Below are 16366 nucleotides of genomic sequence, written 5' to 3' on the forward strand. Positions count from 1 at the left end.
TTTTACCATTCACCATGATCGAAACAAAGGGTTAGAGGGACGACGACGATAATAAAAATGGAAATCCCAAATTTAATGTGTGGAGATAAATGTAAATATAAAAAAAAATGAGGGGTATCTAAATAAATAGAAACAAAAATTTGTGTTTAATATTTTAATAAATTTTTAGTTAAATATTTTCAATTTTAATAGAAAAATTTTGCTTTTAAGTATTAATACAAATATAATAAATTAATTAAAATATTTTTTTGTTCTACTTACATAATACATTCATTACTTCAATTAACAAATTTCATTTTAATAAACTAAATTCTTCGTAGTAGAGAATGGTGATAATCGGCTGTGGCTTTGGCTTGGCTTGGCTTGTTTCAGCTTAAAACATGTCACCATGCAGTTTTTTCTACAAGCTAGGGAAGAACGCTGCCCTTCAAGCCGCCGACTGCGGAGAGCAATTCTTCGTACGTTCCGTTCTTTTTCCTCTCTGCCTCTGAGTCCCAATTGCTTCCACCGAACCGATAACTTTAGTCTGTGAACCATTCTTCCTCTGAAGCAGCGTTCATCTCTGAGAGAAGCAATCCTCTGCCGGCGTATTCTCATCACGGTGTAGAACCAAGCTGCATTTTCCTTTCTATCCTCCTTCTCACACCCGATTCTAACTCTTACCGCGGTTAACAAGCGACTACACTTCTTCTCTCCACCCTACTTCTCGCACATGAATGTGGTTTGCGATAATTCCGGCTCTCTATGGCGACATTCATAGGTAATTTTTGGTTGTTTTTTGGGGACACTTAAATCAGGTCTTGAACTAAGATCATTCGGTGATTGTCAATATACGTTTTTAGTGTTTAAATTGAAAGTTTCTTTTCCTTTCTTTATCTTTTGTCTCTATGTATTCTCAGGGAGCGTTCCTTATGTCGCTTAATGTATTTTATTTTGTATTAAGTTTTTCATGGCCAGGGTTCAGGATTTAACATTTCTTGTAATTTTTCTCTTTACTAGTTTTATGTTAGCTGTTTGAATTGGAATCGTTTAGGATACCCATAGTACGTTAGAGGTATGACTGGTGGATTCTCTGAGTTGGTCTTAAGTAGTATCTAAAACTAGCTTGATCTACGTAAACGATAATCTGTGTTTAAGCATATGAGAGATTTGAGTTTGTATTCATTTATTATTGGCAATAGCTTATTTTGTCTGGGAACTGATAACTGCCAAAAAAAGAGGTTTTGGCGGTAGGTATTTGTTTTGTTGTATGAGAATTCTTTTGGAAATAAATTATTTATTCAGACTTGATTCATTTGCTGGTTGAACAAGGTAAAGTTTTCAGCCTCTTTCAGGGCTGTTTAAGGGTGCTTCTGGTAACTTAAATTCTGTATATGCATGTGAACATACCACATTGTAGTCTCATAATGAACAGACAGATGGTTCTGATTGAAATGATTCCTATTTTTTAAGCGATTTATTAGGAATCCAGGTTTTTAAAAGTGATTTTTATGTATTGGTGTAACTAGTCTGATATATTATAACCAGAAAAATAGGGCTTTAGGTAAGTGTAGGCCAGTTGGCGGAGGTTCCTGATTTTTAATCTTTGGAATTGGTTATATTTATCAGTAGCTGTAGGTTTTTCATGTTTGTTATTGCTCAGGGAGAGTTGGCCATGGTCTTATGTTTCCAGGTTGTTGTTTGATGTTTCATATATGAAATTTGTTGTCTTTTATGCAATATTCAATGGTTTTCATGTACATATTTTACATGTACATTTGGGCTGACTTGTGAATTTCATGAGATTTACATACTTGTGTTATATGTAAGCAACTAGAACCTCAGTAGTTCTCTATCTCTGCACCATCCTGCAGATTTTTGTATAATCTCCTACCTCCTCCTACTCCTAGTTCTTATGCTTCTTTTTTATGTTCTCTATGTTTTTTTTGGGACACTCAAATCAGGTTTTGAACTAAGAAACCATTCAGTGATTGCCAATGTACATCTTTAGTCTTTCAATTGAAAGTTCCTTTCCCTTCTTTCTCTTCTGTCTGTATGTAATCTTTGTAAGTTTTCCTTCTTTTGCTGAATTTATTTTATTTAAATATGAGGTTTCATGAGAAATTATGCAAAATGTTAGATTTACATATTAAATTTATAGTTAGCAAGTACATGGACTCTGTTTCTATCCGTTTTGATTTTCTGCTGTCTAGAGTTTTTTGCTGATTTCATAGCCAGAGTTCATTGAGATCTAAAGCTTGCAGAAACTCTGCTCCCATGAAACTTCAACAAGGAGCCACCAACCCCCCTTTTTGCAGCAACCATGAGCAGAAATAGCATACATTCGCCCAATTTCCATACCATCTATCAGGTTCTCTCTCAATTGCCATTTTTGTTATCAATTAATATTAGTCTACTTTGTAGAGCTTCTTTATTGGCAAAATGGTCTTTGCATTTCCTTCATTAGTCTTGCTTGCTGTTGTATGGATCTTATCCCTTCACTGTCCGCATGTCCTACAATAGCAACTCAAGGGAACAAAGTTAATGCTTTAACAATGTCTTCTACTTGTGAATCTGTACATTGCACAGGAAATTTTTGTTTTTGTTAATCTCTTCTTCTTTCGAGATAGTGTTGTAGCATGAACCTGCCTGTTCCACTGCCTTAAGCATTACCTCAGATGAATACTGTGAATATTAGCAATATCTAGGCATTTTTTTATTCATTAATGATGACTTTGTGAGTTCCAACACTCGGTTGAACAGTTGTTTCTGTATCATTTCCAGTGTGTTTCCAAATCCCAACTCAGTGGGGAAGAGTTCGTATCAAAATTGCTTGATCGAAGATGGGCATTGGTCAGTCCTGCAGCTGAAATTCACCAAATAATGCTCTCTGATATGAAAGGGAAAGTTAGAGGTGAACCACTTCGTAACCTTTCCTTCTTCAACAATATTCGTCCAAGCCTTGGTAATAACTTGATAGGCCCCAATCAAGATCCTTTTTTCTATATTCTGAGGGATGATTTACTGCATCCACTTGTGAACGGCAACAAAGCAAGAAAACTGGATGCATTGCTACCACTTATGGAAGACCACTCAGTAACTGATGTGGTGAGGTTTTATATTTGTTTATATCTAGAAACTGAGATCGTAAATTACAAATAGTTGTTTATAGCTTGAATAGGGGCCATCCATATTAATTGACATTTAGGTATTTGTCAAGAGCCTTGGTCATTTAGCTTTGACGAGTTGATTTACAGCAGTGGAATTAGTAAGATTAAGAAGAGAAGAGAGAAAAGAAGAGTAGAAAAGAGGAGAGAAGAGAGTGAGTTGAGAGAAAAGAAGAGAGAAGAGAGAAGAGAGTGAATTGAGAGAAAAGAAGAAGAGAGGGAGGGAGAATTTGAATTTCTGGTATGGTCCTTCAGTTGTTACAGTTCCTATTTATACCCAATCACAAGAGTGGGAATGCTATGAAACAACGATAAATTCTAACTTGGCCCTACCAAGTACTGAACTAACCATTCGGTCTACATTTTAGTTCCACGCCTAAAATATACTTATAAGGGTTTGCTTGGGTTACTTGAGCTGACAATATTTTGGTTTGGCATTTTTATGATGATTAGCATTGGATTACTGTAAGTTTCCATTAGAAGCATATGGAGTTACAAAGATAATTTGTTCCATGACAGAGTATAGAGTAATAACAGACTTAGATTGCAGTCTGGTGAATTGTTATCTAGCAGATGTTTCTGGCACCTTAAGCTCAGTTTTAGTTGAATTCCTTGGGTGGATCTTTGAGGGGGATGTGATATCCTGTAGAATTAGAACGGATATGTATGTTCTGCTAGGTTCATTATAGGCACAAGAAATCTCCTGGCTGGATTCAACGATGTCATCGGTCTCAGCCATACCACTGGTGATTGTGCTTGTTTAATATTTGTTGTAAAATATCAAGGAAAGTTGTTTATCGGTTTAGGGACGAATAATTCAGCTGACCTTTTCTAGGTTACATGTGGAGGTTGTCAAAGTGCACATGCAGCATCTGTTGGTAGGTGAATTCTTCACGAAATTTAGCGAAACTGACTGTATAAAGACATCCAAATAACCACTTCACGATTTTTGCAGCTGTTTCATGTGCAGAGAGAGGATTAAGGTCACATTTGTTACTACGTGGTGAACAGCCAGAAATTCTTACTGGCTATAATTTGGTTTCAACAATGTATGGGAATGTCATATATGTTCCAAGATCTGTCTATTCCCACAGAGAAAAAATGCTAAAGAGCCATGCTGAAATGATTGCTGGGGATAATGGTAATGTCTTGTGGTGCAATGACGTCCTTGAGGCTTCTTTTACTTCTCAGAAATCTGGGACTTCAAACTTTGCATATATGGATGCTTATACTGTTTCTAGCAACTGTCAAAGAAAGGTTGTTATTGTTAATGAAGGAGCAGGGGAGGCAATAGCATTGTTAGGTAATTGAGAATTGGTGCTTTTGTTTAAAATGACTTTGTGATCATATTTTGGAATTAGGTCCATTGGACAAAATAAGGTTATGTAGCATCGTTGTAGAATCATTTTGTCTTTTCTAGAGTTGGTCTTATCATCTTTCCTGTTTGTTCTTTTGCAATAGCTACTTGGAACAAAGTGTTGGTTATTTAGACTTCTGCTTATGTGTTTTGCAACTGAAATATATATCCTAGCCCATTGATAAAAGCATTGAAAGTTTTGCAAGTGAAAGCAAACTGGTGTCAGTCTTAATCTTATCTTTGTTGATTATTCTTGTTTTAAGTTGTTTTGTGCTATTTTAGAATAGCTTTACTCATGATACATGTTCTTGGTGCAGGTGTCTTCCGTCTCGTGCAGTACTTGGCCCAAGATCATTTACTTGGAAAACAGCACACCTTCAAATTTGTTGTAGATGCTGGCACCGGGACAACAGCAGTTGGTTTAGCTCTTGCAGCTAAATGTTTAGGGTCTGTTGAACTGCTTATTACAGCTCCTCTTGGTTGAGTTCTAGGACATGACAGCAAAAGCAGCTGATGGTGTTTTATATTTTTTTCCCTACTTAGGCTCTTATGGGATGTAACTGCAGTAATGCTGGCTGATAACGTCGAAGGCTACAGACAACATGAAAAGCGCTTGATTTCTGATTTTAAGAGGCAATTTTGTTCTCCTTATATCAACCACAAGCTGAATGAAGTAAATAGTGATCTTGTATGCTGGGTAGAAAGGCAGCGCCCAAGAAAGTATGTGAATTTTGTTGTTGCTGTCATGATTATTAATATCTAGGACTTATTTGCATAATTTTTGTTGCTCTAAACTCCTCTATCTATTCAAAGCATGAACTAGAACAGATACTTCAGTTCCAGATAAATTTCAGATGCATTAACTACAGAAAGATAAAAAGGCATTGCATTTTTAACAATTAGATTTTGCAATATGGTAGTTTCACCATTTGAATGGAAATTGAGAGGATATTGGTTCAGATGATCCTGTAAAAGCAGTAGTTCAGAAGACATTGTTAACTTTGAATCTTCAACGTCTGTGTCAGTATGTATTTTCTTTAATATATTTAGTTTCAATTGCATTTGTTTGGTTTAACAGACTGATCTCTTTCTCTCTCTCTCTCTCTCTCTCTCTCTCTCCAAAGATTTGGCAATGTACTTGAAGGTGAAATAGAGGCGTGCCAACAGATATCGCAGCAAACCGGTATTCTAGTGGATCCAATTTATACTTTAGCTGCGTGGGAAACAGCAAGTCTCCTTAGTCAAACAAACTCAGAAAATGATACCAACATTTTGATGCTTCACACTGGGGGCACTCTAGGCATGTTTGGTTTAGCACAGAGGTGCAAATCTTACTTCCATAAACTGAAGCATACCTATCCGGTTCCTGTCAAATAAATGTTCCATAAATATCTGGACTGAAGTAAAAAGGGTCTGGTTCGTGGTGCATGAAGCTTATACTTATCCTCTTTGTGATCTGTGAATGCCTGTTCCCATTCATTACACGCCCGCCCACCTGGCTTTAAGTGTGGCTACTTGTTATTTCTTCATTATGATGCATGCTTTTGTAATATAAATTTTATCTTAAAATGTTATTTCTGTTTACCAAATTAATTTTTAAGCACTCTCGAGCTGCTCTTATTGTTTTACTATTCCCTTCAGGTATATGACATATCTTGATGATAAAGTAAAGCAACAAGGATTTAAGTTTGACTTACATATTTTTTTGGTGCTTTTGATTGCTCATCATTTCCTATTTTTAGTTTTCAAGAATTAATCGTTCATACGTTTCTGAATTTAACTTATTCCATCCATTTAAGCCGTGAAAATCAACAAACTTCGATAATTTGATACCAAATCCATCAAGTGGTGATTTCTCTAGTAATATCCGTAAGTAACTATTATACCTCTCTAGGGCATAGATTTGGTGTTGTTTTTTTTTTTTTTTTATCTGAAAATATTCTTGGCCAAAATTTTAGTGGTAATAGATGGAGTCGAACACAATACAGGTGTTTGTATTCTGCTGTTCATGGTGACACAAGAGTTGATAGTTTTAGTAAGTTATAATCACATCACTTTATTCTTAACAATACGATACATTTTAATTTGACAAGAATTTAACTAGTTACAAAATATGTTAGTTTCTTCTTATATAACAACATAACAAGAAAACTATAATTTTCTGAATTTGAGATTTAGGTATGGTTTCAGAAATGAGTTAAAAAGGCATTAATGAATGAGGCGGAAGACATGCTATGTTGGAAGCAGAGAAGTAACTAATTTCTAGATCATTTTAATGGCTAAACTTAAACATTCTTGATCGCAGTGTTGACTTTGACATGCAATTAAAATGAAAATGACTTGTGATTTGGCCAGCCTACACACACACACACTCTGTTCCCTTACCACCAAATCTTTCTGCCTTGTCTCTACACCTTCCCCCCTATTACATTTGCTACCACAATGCAATTAGAACAAGTTAAAAATTTATTCTGTCGTAAATGGTGATTAATATTTAATAGATAGAGTTCAGTTTTATTTTGTATAATTGATGTTCCATCTAAAAAACTTCACACTGATTAACTTATTTGTACAATTCTACATTAATAAATCTGTATTTTATCAACTATTTCCAAACAAGATGGTGGATGTTTATATATATATATATTTTATGAAGCTGTTGATTCTAATCGTAACATGTGTTTTTATTAAAATAATTATATTATCCTTTATTGTGTAATTATTTATTTTATCTGCAATGATAAAAATGAATTATATATTATACTGAGTCTAGTTAATAGCGGTTGGATGATAGAAAATAATACAATAAATTAGCTGGTGAATTCGAAGTTTAAAAAGTAATGCGGAAACAAAAAAGATGGATACCATTGTATGATCATATTAGAACGGGTGAGAAATGTCGGGTTAAGAATTTCTGAAGTTCATAAATTCTCAAAACATTAATTTTATTTTTTTAAAATAAAGATGAACATATAGATATATAGGTTATGGGAAATAATAATAATAATAATAATATAATGCACCACTAATGGTTTAAAAAAAAAAAAAAGGGTAATTGAAGAGGAGGAAAACGGTTGGTGAAGAGAGATTTTAGGGCAGACATTCAGAGACAAAACGTCCCTGGTAACAAGGGGGAGCAAAAGATGATGGTCCCCTTTCTCTCTCTCTCTCTCTCTCTCTCACCCTAAAGATTCTATCTATACACACACAAAATATATGTATATACTACTTTTACCCACTGTCTCTATCCAGGGAATGTTTCTCATCCTCTTCATTTTACACATACATCTTCCCTCTTTCTCAATCCAACTTAATTTCCTATCTCAACCAAGTTTCTGGGTTGTTTTAACTCAAATATTTTGATTTATTACATATAACATATATATATATATGATGAGTGAAGTTTAGATTAAAGGTGATGTGAAGAAAATGAGAAGAGAATTAAAGAATCAGCAAAGTGGGAGCAAATGGGAATGTCTGATATGTGGTTGGAACCAAAATGGTAATCTAAGAAACGTCTTTAAAAAAAAAAAAAAAAAGGATCACATCACCATAAATAAATAAATAACATCACTTTCATTTACTTTTTATGCTCCTGAAAAGGCCTCCACGACTCTGCTACTTCGGCTTGGACATGAATTTGTGTGGAGGATATGGGGAACACTGCAGCACAAGCTACTAACCTATTAATATTAATATATTATGTATATGCTTCTATATATATACACACACACACACACACACACATACATACATACATACATACATACCCATATATACGAACTAAATAACAGTATGATTCAACTTTCATAGTGTTTAATAGTCAATACCACAGAAGTAGTATAAAGATGATAATTTGCTCCCTCAAAAAAAAAAACAAAAAAAAACAAAAAGAACAAGGGGAAAATTGGTGTTTACTTATTTTCTATCTTTAAATATATACTAATATCATATTTTAAAATTATTTTACTTTATTAGAACAGCAAATATTTTTTAAAGAAGCACTAATAGAAATAAAATAATAACATATTTCATAATGACAATTAAATTCTATAAAACAACAATAACCGTTGTGATTAGACAATGTTATTATGTCCAGTATCAATTATTCTTATTCTTATATATTGACTTTGACCAAATTTGATTCAATTATTGTGCAAATACTAAGTTATGGTAGGCACAATTCAACTCAGTAGCACATCCAGGCTTCAGCTATTAACATTAATGTTATTAATGTCCTTTATAGTTTAGTTAAAAATTATATATTTTTTTCATGTATTTTAAAATATTTTATGATCTATTTTACGGGTTTTTTTCTTCGATGTTTTATAATTAACACTACGATAATTTAAAAGTTTTTTTTGTGATTTAAAAACTCATATTTTTTTTAAAAAAAAAATTATAAATTTTCTCATTTACTTAGGCAAATAATTAATTTATTTATCAATAATTGCATAAGAATCTTCAAAATAAAAAAATTGTTCGTGTTGATAACTAAAATGATATATGTTTATTTATTTTGTCTATTGAGATAATATTAAAATAGTACATTATTACATAATAAAGTACATGATTTTATTTTAAAATAAACCAAAAATTAAATTACAGTGAAGGGGCACCAGAGGATGAACAAACAATGAAATACATACACACACTTACGATCATTATATAGTTTTATGATGCATTAATTTAGATAAATTAGGATGTAGGCATCGGAAAATTAGTGAGGAAACATATATAGATAAATATCATAATATTTGTATAGTTTTAAAATTAATATATAGTTTTATGATGCATTAATTTAGATATTGCAAGTGTGTTCTTGGTTCAAGATTGAGTGAGTCATTTAATTTATTCATTGTTTTGTTATTTCATCATTCTATACATGTTGTGCACAACTACTTTCGTAAAATTATATATATAAATGTATCTTTTAATTAAAAAAATGTCATGTTAGGTTTTTATTTTATTGCTATCCTAATTATAGAAATTTAACCGTCACTTAGTATTTATTTTATTTAATAACAGTAGTAAATTCACAAAATTTTAACCAAATTTAGCAACTGCAATTTTCACAATACAATAATGAGTTAAATAATTAATTTTACTAAATTAAGTATTATTTGTTGGTTATCGTTACTTCATAATATATTTACAAAATAGTGAGTTACATGTTTTTATTATATACTTTAAATGCGTTTAAAGTATATAAAAATATTATAAATATAATACCACGTACATAAATATTATACATATTGATAGAAGCACATACATAAATATTGTACATATTGATGGAAGCATATCACATCTACATGATGGTTGTGTAACGATCCCAGAAATCTAAAAGAGAATATATAATAATTTAAGTGCGGAAGCGAAATAAAAGGTTAAGATTTACATTCCTTACACAATAACTTAAAAGTACTAAACAACATTTCGAAATTAATTCTCTGAAAGAAACACGATAAATGAGAAAAGTAATGAAAAATAGAAAATATCTAGCATCTACTCGTAATCTTCTTGCGGATCGAGTTCTGGAACCAGGTCCTCTTAATCTTAAATGGTTAAATAAAGAGTGAGCTACACTAGACCAGTAAGGATATCACACCATATTACCGGCAAAGAATCAAATGTTGGTATAAAATCAAAACAACTAACGGAGCACTAAATTTAGCAAATTCATTTATCAATCATAAAATTATTTACCGTTCACTTATCATAGTAGAATTTATGAAAACAACCTATAGAGACAATAATACCATACAAATCATAACTTCATGAACAATCAGTAACATAGAACATATCATAAATTCATATCTATTAATAATAAACTAAATCTTAACTGTTTCTTATTTTACCAGCCTACTAGTATCCATGGGGGTTCATAGGGATGTCTCCGCTATACGTAAACCCTTTCTTTTAATAATTTCAATTATAGGGCCGTCTCCATACCCCGTTCGGTATGAACGATAAATTTTCAAGTCTCCATACCCCATCCGGTAGGAGACAACGTTCACGGTAGGGTTCCCTATATACCCAGTCCGTTCACCATCTTCCAGGATATCTAGTAAGGCTGTCGTTCCATTTGCTTATTTGATCACACAACTTTTTCTTTTTTCAGCCTAGTCTCCATTACCAAATCAAACATAATCACATAAATAAATAAACATACATCAGGTAATGCAATCATATCTCAAATTTCAATTAAACAGTAGTCACATAAGACAACAATACATGCATTCAAACTATAAAATAAAATAATCAAACACTATCATGCTTTTAAACTGTGAAATAGATAAATAGAGAATAATTTTCGGCTCGGGTTCCATTAGTAATCCGTAATTAATTATGCACATTCATTTAATTTGTACAAAATACCATATTATTATTTATTTAGACTTCAATTATATGATAGAGAATAGGGTGAGCGATCCATAGTCGATTTGATGTTGAAAAATTAAATGGTTTACTGTGCCTACGAGTGGTTCCAAGGTTCCCAGAATTTTTCTTCGGGAACTGAAACGCACTTATAATACCTACAAATGTTCTAAATAAATCCAAAATCAGTCCCAGGACCCACTCGGCCAATTTCAAAAATCCAGCACGGCGGCTCCGCTGTGCTCCAACAGTGGTCCACCTCGGGTCGGTCGTTTTTGACCGATTTTACATCGATTCCTTCGAGCAAATACATTAAAGGGTCTCGGTTCGCCCAAAAAAATGAAAAATCGAAACTCATCGGTGGCGAGACTCTCCGGTGCGGCGGCTCATCCGGTTCACGTTGCGATTGGATGTTTCGCTTCAGTTAACCTGTAGAGAAGCAAACGGTGATCAAAATAGTGGAAAAATTATGCGAAACAAGAATCGAAAAGGGCCTCATTAGAGGTGGTTTGTAAAATTCCTCACAGCGCCGCTGCTGGGCTCCGTCGGTGTTTTTCAGCCACTTGACATGTCTTTTCACTGTGATTTGGCCATGAATGAGCTTAAAATTGAATTTCACGCAAAAGGAGAAGTTTTTACCTTTTTCTGGCAGTCGAAAAGGGTTCCGATACGACGGTGGATGGCGACGGTCGGTTCTCCGGCGGCTGGATCGTCTTCTCCGACGAGGGGTTCTGGCGGCTAGGGTCAGGGTTTGGTGCAGATTGGGGTTATTTATACCCATCCCCTTTTGATCTGGACCATCCATCACGTTTGATCTGGAGCGTCCATCGGATTCACTATGGGCCGTCCAATCGCTTTTAATTTGGTCGTCCTATTGTGTTTGGGAGGGAGTGTATCCAGGCCGTCCATGCGCACGGGAACAGACCTCAGCCGTTCGATCTCGCGTACGCAGATCGCCCACGTGGTCCCCCCTGTGTGGCCTCCCGCGTTAGTGCCTCTACCACTTGGTACGTCCTAGTTGGTCGAGGCTGCTGACCGGACGTCTGACGTGGTAAATTTTTTTTAAATTGCGTTTTAACTTACAGTTTCTAATTCTTTCAAAAATACCCCCAAAATTCAAATTTTCACCTATTTTTTCCAAAATTATTTTCAATTTAATACTCATTAATTTTACTCTATTTTTACATTAAATTAAATTAAAATAAAATATAATAAAATAAATTGAATAAAAAAATTATATTTATTAATAATAATAATAAAAAAAGATTTTGGTGGGTGTTACAACTCTCCTCCCCTTAAAAGAAATTTGATCCCTTAAATTTGTCCCTCACTCTCAATCGAACAGTTGGGGATACTAGACTCTAAAGTCTGATTCTAGCTCTCATGTAACCTCCTTCGGTGTGTGGTTCTGCCATATGACCTTTGCAAAGAAAATATCCTGGTTGCGAAGTAATATGCTCCTTCGATCCATAATGCTGACCGGTACTTTCTCATAGGATAGATCCTCCTGGAGTGGAAGAAGCTCGTGAACCAAGACATGAGAGGTGTCCGGGTTGTACTTACATAACATGAACACATGAAACACATTGTAGACCTTGGAAAGTTCTGAAGGCAGTGCTAGTCTATAGGCGACGGTACCAATTCTGTCTAAGACTTCAAATGGTCCAATAAATCGGAGGTTCAGTTTTTTCCTCCTACCGAACCTACTGATTCCCTTGAAAGGAGTGACCTTAATGAACACCCGATCGCCTTTCTCAAATTCCAAATCTCTCCTCCGGGTTTTCGCATAACTCTTCTGCCTGCTCTGAGCCACCTGAATGTTTTTTCTAATCTTAACTATTTTGGATGTAGTCTCCTCTACCAGATCTGAGCCGAGCAATTTTCTATTGCCTACTTTTTTCCAACAAATTGACGATCTGCATGGGCGCCCATATAACGAATCATACAGAACCATGCCAATACTCGCTTGATAGCTGTTGTTGTAGGCGAACTCTATCAGGGGTAGATGGTTATCCTAATGGCCCCTAGAGTTAAGGATACAAGCTCGGAGTATATCTTCAAGTGTACGGATTGTCCTTTCTGACTGTCCATCGGTCTACTGGTGGAATACAGTACTAAGGGACAACTTCGTTCCCATGGCTTGCTGAAAGCTATTCCAAAATCGAGAAGTGAACCTGAGATTCCTATTGGACATTACTGTCACTTGCACTCCATACAATCTGACTATTTTTCATATATATATTCTTGCTAACTTGTCTAAGGGATCGGTCATCTTGATGGCCAAGAAGTGGGAAGACTTGGTAAACTTGTCAAAAATTACCCAAATGGTATCATGTCCTGAGCGTACCTTAGGTAATCATGTCACGAAATCCATTGTGATATATTCCCACTTCTATTCTTGGATCGGTAATAGCTGAAGTTGCCCGCCTGGGCGTTGATGGTATGTCTTGACCTGCTGACATACCAAACACTTAGAAATAAAGTCAGCTACATCTCTTTTCATCCCGTTCCACCAAAATCAGGGTCACATATTTTGGAACATTTTAGTGCTTCCGGGATGCATTACAAACTTTGAGCTATGGGCCTCTGTCATAATATCCCTCTTTAACTCACTGTTACCTGGAACACGCACCATGTCCTACAATCTGAGCAACCCATCAGCAGAGACTCAGAATTCTGAGCTAACTCCCTGTTCTGCATCTCTTTTGAGGCTACTAAGGCAGAATCGGCAGATTGAGCTTCCCTTATTCTCTGGATTAACTCACGCTGAATGGTCAGGTGACCCAAACATGTGACTCTCCCCAAGTCCTGAAGCCGTACCTGTTGTGTGGCCCCAATCTGTCTACATTCTAAAACCATCAAATGAGCTAATGTACCTATACTTTTTCTATTGAGTGCATCAGCTACCATGTTGCGTTTACCCGGGTGATAAAAGAAGTCGCAATCATAGTCCTTAAGAAGTTCTATCAACATTCTCTGACGTATGTTGAGATCCTTTTGAGTGAATATGTGTTTCAAACTTTTGTGATCAGTATAGATCTGAAAGGTTTCTTCATACATATAATGACACCAAGTTTTCAAGGCATGTATGATTGCGGCAAGCTCTAAGTCATGAGCGGGATAGTTTTTCCCATGACTCTTCAACTGTCTGGACCCATAGGTTATGATCTTCTCATGCTGCATTAAAACAACACCCAGGCTTATATATGAGACATCATTGTAAACTGTATATCCTCCCGATCCACTTGATAAGGCTAGCACAGATGCAGTAGTCAGCCGCTTCTTTAGTTCTATAAAACTTCTTTCATAGTCCTTATTCCACTCAAACTTGACATTCTTCTTTGTGAGTCAGGTCAGGGGAGCAGTTAGACTAGAAAGCTCTTCTACAAACCTACGATAATAGCCCGTCATTCCCAGAAAGCTATGGATCTCCTTAACTGATCTAACCTTTTTAGGGTTCACTAACACTCCATCCTTTGATATAATGTGTCCCAGGAAGGTGGTCTGATCAAACCAAAATCCACACTTACTTAACTTTGTATACAACTTCTTTCGTCTGAGAACCTGCAAAACCTGAGCTAGAGGGTGAGCATGTTCCTCTCTGTTTTTTGAATAAACCAGGATGTTATCGATGAACACGATAACAAATTGATCCAAGAATTGTCTGAAGACCCTGTTCATCAAGTCCATGAAGATGGTTGGGGCATTGGTTAGCCCAAATGGCATGATCAAGAACTCATAGTGTCCGTACCTAATTCGAAAGACCTGATTTTCACCTAATGGTAACCTGAACGCAAGTCTATTTTGGAGAAGACCTGACACCTTGCAACTGATCGAAGGGGTCATCAATCCTGGAAAGGGGATACTTATTCTTGATTGTGACTCTATTCAATCCTCTGTAATCAATACATAACCTCAACGTCCCATCTTCCTTTCTGGCAAAAGTGACTCCGGCACCCCAAAGGGACACGCTATGTTTGATAAAATCACTGTCCTGCAATTCAGTGATCTGTTTCCTCAGTTCTTCAATCTTAACACGACTCATGCGGTAAGGAGTAACCGAAATATGATGAGTACTTGGCTAGAGGTCTATGGTGAATTCGACTTCCCTATCCACTGGCAGTTTAGGTAGTTCATCCGGAAACACATCTGAAAAGTATCGGACTACTGGAATCTCTTGAATACAATTCTCTTTCTTGGGTTTGCCTAGTTAGAGAAAACAGTAGGGTTAAAGTACTCGACGAATAAGAAAATTTACCATGAAGGAATAAATGCTAAATGATATTATTAATTTGTAAATGGCTCCTCATTAGGAGGATTGAATACAATCTTCTTGCTAAAACAATCTATGGTGGCGTGATATGTCGCTAGCTAATTCATTCCTAAAATTCATCAAAATCCCCTGTGTCTAATTTTATTAGGTCCATACTCAATTTTTTATATGCTATATCTACGATACAAGCCCTGTAGACAACTTCTCCCAATAGTGTCATACTTCCAACAATAGACACAAACAATATAGAATCAAGTTTATCAGGTAATACATTAAATTTTGATGCAAAAACAGGTGAAACAAATGAATGCAATGCACCAGTATGAATCAAAACATGAGCAAGATAGTTACAGATAATGTACATACCCTGTACCAAGTCCGGGTTGACTTCTGTATCCTGCTGGGTGAGATTGTAGGCTCTACCCTGGATAGGAGGTCTGCCCTGATTTTGGTTCTTTGGGAACTTCCTCGCATAATGTTAGGACTACCACATATGCGACAAGTGTTGTTGAGGCGGTAGTAGGGTCGGTCCCCATGATCCCTACCACAATGCTGATAGATCTTATCGCGTCCTGCCATTGGAGCTTGAGGGGGAGCCTGGATCACTAGTCTGGGCCTCTTGTTCTGTTGAACAGGCGCAGTAAGTGCTGGTCTGCAGGGTGAAGCTGAGGGTCTGAGGTTCTCTGCTGCCTGAGAGAGGGTGCGGAAGCTCCTCTCCACTAGCTGTGCCTTGGCCAGAACAGTTGAATAAGTCTTAAGCTCCAGCACAAACAAATGTTGTCTGATCTCTAGGCGGAGCCCCATTCGAACCTCCTAGCCTTCCTACCTTCATCCAATAACGTCTCAGGGGAGTATCGGCCCAACTTCAGGAACTTGTGAGCATATTTTGACACAATCATGTTCCCCTGGACCAATTAGACACACTCTATCTCTTTCATATGTCAGAGATGCTCTGGAAGGTACTCTGTATGAAAGGCTGCTAGGAACTGTTTCCAAGTAACTGGAACAGACAGGGTAGTCTATTTGAGTTCCCACCAGTGGTCTTCTTCTCCCACTAGCATGCAGGTAGCAAGGGTGACCTTCTGTTTGGGAGTCACCCCTAGGGTCTTAAAGGCTTTCTCTATCTATACTAACCAGTACTCGACATCTTCAAAAGAGGATCCCCCTACAAAAGTAGATGAGTTTAGTCTTTTGTACATCTCTATGTAGCGT

General features: G+C 35.9%; 1 protein-coding gene across 8 annotated transcripts; it reads left to right on the forward strand.

Annotated features, from left to right (window-relative positions):
* The first annotated feature begins 334 nt into the window (after positions 1-334).
* On the forward strand, positions 335-6131 carry LOC110817132 (Pyridoxal-5'-phosphate-dependent enzyme family protein). 8 transcript variants are annotated; one of them, XR_015813986.1, is made up of 10 exons: positions 335-760; positions 1944-2045; positions 2273-2350; positions 2764-3087; positions 3982-4024; positions 4102-4449; positions 4821-4950; positions 5047-5223; positions 5424-5527; positions 5628-5762. XR_015813986.1 is itself a non-coding variant. In XM_088209588.1 (9 exons), exons 2-9 carry the CDS (start codon positions 1977-1979, stop codon positions 5878-5880), a joined length of 1422 nt encoding a protein of 473 aa, XP_088065714.1. In that variant the 5' UTR covers positions 339-760; positions 1944-1976; the 3' UTR covers positions 5881-6131. The 8 variants fall into 8 exon arrangements, 6 of the variants coding, with proteins under 6 accessions (XP_088065714.1, XP_088065716.1, XP_021901236.2 ...); XR_015813987.1 differs by having other exon boundaries at positions 5464-5527; XM_088209588.1 differs by lacking the exon at positions 5424-5527 and having other exon boundaries at positions 339-760; positions 5628-6131.
* Positions 6132-16366: the final 10235 nt, after the last annotated feature.

The sequence above is a fragment of the Carica papaya genome, chromosome 8 (genome assembly GCF_054855325.1).
Source record: "Carica papaya isolate Zhongbai chromosome 8, ASM5485532v1, whole genome shotgun sequence".
In the NCBI taxonomy this organism is placed as follows: Eukaryota; Viridiplantae; Streptophyta; class Magnoliopsida; order Brassicales; family Caricaceae; genus Carica; species Carica papaya.